Source organism: Nannospalax galili, unplaced genomic scaffold (assembly GCF_000622305.1).
Source record: "Nannospalax galili isolate Female #2095 unplaced genomic scaffold, S.galili_v1.0 scaffold1005, whole genome shotgun sequence".
NCBI lineage: Eukaryota > Metazoa > Chordata > Mammalia > Rodentia > Spalacidae > Nannospalax > Nannospalax galili.
Genome location: NW_008353008.1, coordinates 806,094 through 810,504, shown reverse-complemented (window position 1 = coordinate 810,504; position 4,411 = coordinate 806,094). Strand labels below are relative to the sequence as shown.

General features: G+C 37.1%; 1 protein-coding gene across 2 annotated transcripts in view; it reads left to right on the top strand.

The window, feature by feature from the left end:
* Positions 1 to 4,411, top strand: part of Mtfr1 (mitochondrial fission regulator 1) — a 73,013-nt gene that overhangs the window by 49,402 nt on the left and 19,200 nt on the right. For both annotated transcript variants that reach the window (XM_008850262.3, XM_017802515.2), the window contains exon 3: positions 809 to 907. In XM_008850262.3, coding sequence (XP_008848484.1) covers positions 809 to 907 — 99 coding nt within the window. The remainder of the gene's footprint in view (positions 1 to 808; positions 908 to 4,411) is intronic.

The window sequence follows — 4,411 nt, the reverse complement described above, 5'->3', positions numbered from 1 at the left end:
GCTTTATTTTATTTGTTTTTATTTTATGTGTATGAGTATATTGCCTGCATGCATGTAAGTGCACTCATGTCCTGCAAAGCCCACAGAGGTTGTAAGAGAGCATCAGATTCCCTGGAACTGGAGTTATAGACAGTTGCTAGCTGCCATGTGGGTGCTCGGATTTGAACCCAGGTCTTCTGCAAGAGCAGTCAGTGCTCTTAACTGCTGAGCCATCTCTCCAGCCCCTAATAAATAAAATACTTTTTTAAAAAAGTATTAAATCATGGCTCAGCAGTAAAGAGAACTGACCGCTCATGAAGAGGACCCGAGTTCGATTCCCAGCACCCACATGGCGGCCACAAACCGTCCTTAACTCCAGTTCCAGGGGAATCCGAAGCCGTCTTCCGTCCTCCGAGGCACTGAATGACACGGGTGCACTCACATACATGCAGGCAATACACTCGTACACATAAAATATAAAAATAATAAAATATTAAAAAAAAGTTCTAAATCTAAAACTATGGTAGAATAGGTAAAATAGTGTTCCTTTGTAGAATAGTAAGAAACCTGATGGAAATTGTTTTTACTACAAATATAATATTTAAAAATTGCTAGATATTCTATATTTTATATAAATGCCTTATGAAGCACATATAAATCCTTTTAATTCTGAATTGAGAAATTGCTAGCTGATTTCCTAGAACATCTAGAATGTTCTGTTGTGATACTGTGATTAATTGATTAATATGTTACCATCTCATACACTTAATGTATTAACAGTTTGATAAGTTTTCTAATTATATTTTTTGTTTTTTTTCTATTTCCTCAGGTCCTTTGGTCTGGAAAACCGTATGGTTCTTCTCGAAGTATTGTAAGGAAAATCGGTACTAACTTATCTCTGATTCAGTGTCCAAGAGTTCAGTTTCAGGTACTATGTTTTTATATTTTTCAAATTCTCATATTAATATGTATATTAGAAATGTACCTACTAGGTAATGTGATTTGGGAAGTACTAAATTGTTTTTGATGCTTTTCCCTTACTGATAATATGATCAATAAAATATAAGAGGATTAGCAATCAAAGTCTGTTTAGTTCTTCTGTGAAGTGATTATTCCAGGTCTTTCAGACATTTAATCTTTTTTTTTTTTTTTTTCTGTTTTTGGTCTTTTGAGACAGGGTCTCCTTGTAGCCCCAACTGTCCTGGAACTCACTGTGTAGACCAGGCTGGCCTCCAACTCACAGAGGTCCGCCTGCCTCTGCCTCCCAAGTGCTGGGATTAAAATCGTGCGCCACCACGCACGGCCACCATTTAATCTTCTTTAAAATATGTAGGTGAATATTTAGAAACATGTGATAAACTAAGCAATTGTTAATTCCCAGGTGATCTTGAGTATAGGTCTTTGGGTGGTTATTTAATATTACACCTTCCTCTTGATAGCAACTCTGTTCCCCAGGTTTGTTTTTAGATGTCTTTAGATGCCATATAAGTTGCTTTCTCCATTATTGATTTCCAACTCGGCATTAAATGTGAAACCCATTGCTTTAGCAGCGGTAGTGTCAAGACAAAGAGGAATTGTAGTTCTTTGAATGAAGTGAAAGGCAAACTGAATTAGGGGTGTTTTGAATGCCCTGGCCTTAGTATTCTCTGCTAGCATCAGCTCAAGAACAACTTTGCTCTGTTTGGAGATACTACTGTTCTGCTTTTGTTTCTTATTACAGTGTTAGATCTACATCACGAAACATAGTTCTGTTCTTTTCTGGAATTCTCTGACATAGTAATAATGATAAAACATTGCAGTTCAGTGTTTAATAACATAAAGTTTAGTACTTTATGGTGTAACACCAAAGAAAACTTTCAAGTAGTGGGTTAGCATATGGAGTTGTGGAAGATGTTGTTAAGTCATCCACCAGAAGCTCTGCAGTGCCTTGCATGCTTTGATTAATACCGCATCATAATGTAAATCATTCTTGGTAGATGGTTAAAATGTGTTCCTAAATAAGTGCTACAAATTAGCTCTTGTTCAGATTAACCAAGAAAATTGTTCATTGTTGTGTGCATAATTCTGTTTGTAAACTGGCTCTCAGATTACCACTTTCTAAGTAATTTTTATCAGTTCGTTTTGTTTTTGTTTTTGTTTTTGTTTTTGTTTTTGAGACAGGGTCTCTATAGACTCAGGTGGACTGGAACTTGCTAGGTAGACCAAACTGGCCTTGAGCTCACAAAGATCCACCTGTTTCTGCCTCCCAAGTGCTGGGATTAAAGGTATGTTCCACCACCCTGCCTTTCAAAAGTTTTTTTTAAATAACTTTTTGATTCATTTTTCTTTTATGCCTGCATGTATGTAAGTGCACCTGTGTCTCACAGTGCCCATGGATGACAGAAGAGGGTGTCAGATCCCCTGGTACTGGGCTGCCATGTAGGTGCTGGGATTTGAACCGGGGTCTTCTGCAAGAGCAGCCAGTGCTCTTAACTACGGAGCCATTTCTCCAACCCCAAAGTTTTTTAAAAATAATGAGAGCTGGATGTGATGGCACAATCCCAAAACTCACAAAACAGAGGGAGGTGAATCTTGGGGGTTTCAGGCTGGCTTGGTCTATATAGTGAATTCAGGCCACTACATAGCGAGACCCTATCACAAAAAAATTAATTAATTAAATTCATTAATGAACATGAAGGATCTGTGTTTGTCTCAAGTACTGGCTCTCAGAATCACATTCATCTAGACACAAATTACTGTTTTATTTGCTAATGCTCTTCAGAAAACTATTGTATTAACTAAGGTTTTCAACTTTCAACTTTTCTCTCTGGGACTGAGAATATAGTTCAGTAGTAGAGTGCTTGTCTAATATGTGTGAGGTTCACTTCACAGCAATATACACAGAGAGAAAGAGAAAGAATATTTATTACATTTATTTATTTATTTATTATGTGGACTGGGGAGGTATGCCAAGCATGTAGAGGTCAGAGGTCAATTTGTGGTTGGTTCTTTCCTTCTACCGTGTGGATCTTAGAGATTAAATTCAGATCATCAGGCATAGTGGCCATGTTGTTTTTACTCCCTGAGCCATCTTGCTGTTCCAGAAAAAATGTGTTTAATGTAGATGTAGGAACTTTGACTCAGTAATTAATTGGTTTCTGGTATATGTTTCCATCCAAATCTGCCTGGACAGTCACTGGGCCAAAGTGCTCCAGCCTCTACACTTACAGAGGAAGATTCTCTTTATCTTTAAAGTAATAAGGATGTGAACTGAAAAAGAATGAAAAATGTGAGATTTAGTACAGGAATTGTATTTGAAAAGAGAGAACATAAAAGAAGTAAGGTAAGCGAACATGGGTAACCTAATTTATGATGTAGTGGAAGGCAAAGTTTTTTTTTCCTCCCCAGGACAAGGTCTGCTACTTGGCCACGGCTAGTCTCAAACTCAAGCACCTCCTGCCATAGTCAGTTCAGTGCTGTGATTACAGGCGTGAGCCACCATGCCCAGACAAATCATTTGTTTAGAGTGAGATTTTTATTTCCAGATGGATTCCTTTCAATCTCAGCATCAGTATTAAATTATTTTATTTGCTACTTTGATGTTTTTAAATCTATTATTCCTGCTAAAAATTTAAAAATGATGGTCTTCAAAAATACAGAGAATTTAAGTAATGAAATTGGAAATGCATTTACTGTTTTTCTGACTTATTTAGTGGCTTATTGGTGAGGAATGTATCTAGGCTGCCTAGCCATGTAGGAGACTTACAGAAATTCTGGGATCTCGGGATCAGCTACAGGCCCAGTGAGAGTAGAGCATGAGGCCATAATCAGAAGACAAAAGTTTAAATTAATTGAACCACAAGTCAGATTTCTTGTGGTCTGTTCAGAAATAGAAATTAGGTACTCAAAACCAGTCTGCTTATTTTTCTGGGTGATTTACCCAATATCTCATCCAACACATTATTGACATCATTTTTGCCCTTCTTTTATGTTATTAATTTTCCATTAACTCTCTCAATTCCTCCACACTTTTCTACTGCCAGAAGAAATAGCAATGCAACACTTTCACCTTTGACATATTAAACCTCTGTCACTTCCGGTAGACTACAGCATTGATTATACTAGCTTACCACATGCCTTTGGTCAAGTAAGATCTGTCTCTTGTCTGTAAATGTTGGATAAGACTATCATGTTACTTGAGCTGAGATAGTATGTGAAAGTCCCGAGTATAACAGGTGCATAGTGAGTGTGCAGTAAAACATGGTGTTGCTGGTGGTAAGGTTGTTGCCATATTGTTATTGTCACATTGCAAAGCAGATTACTTGGCTCTCTTAACTCTTCATTTTTGTAGAACGAATTTTTGCATATTTATGGGGTCACAAATCAAATATCAGATAACATCTTCATCATGTTAATGGGCACAATGATTGTTGTGCTAGAAATTAAGTCTGTA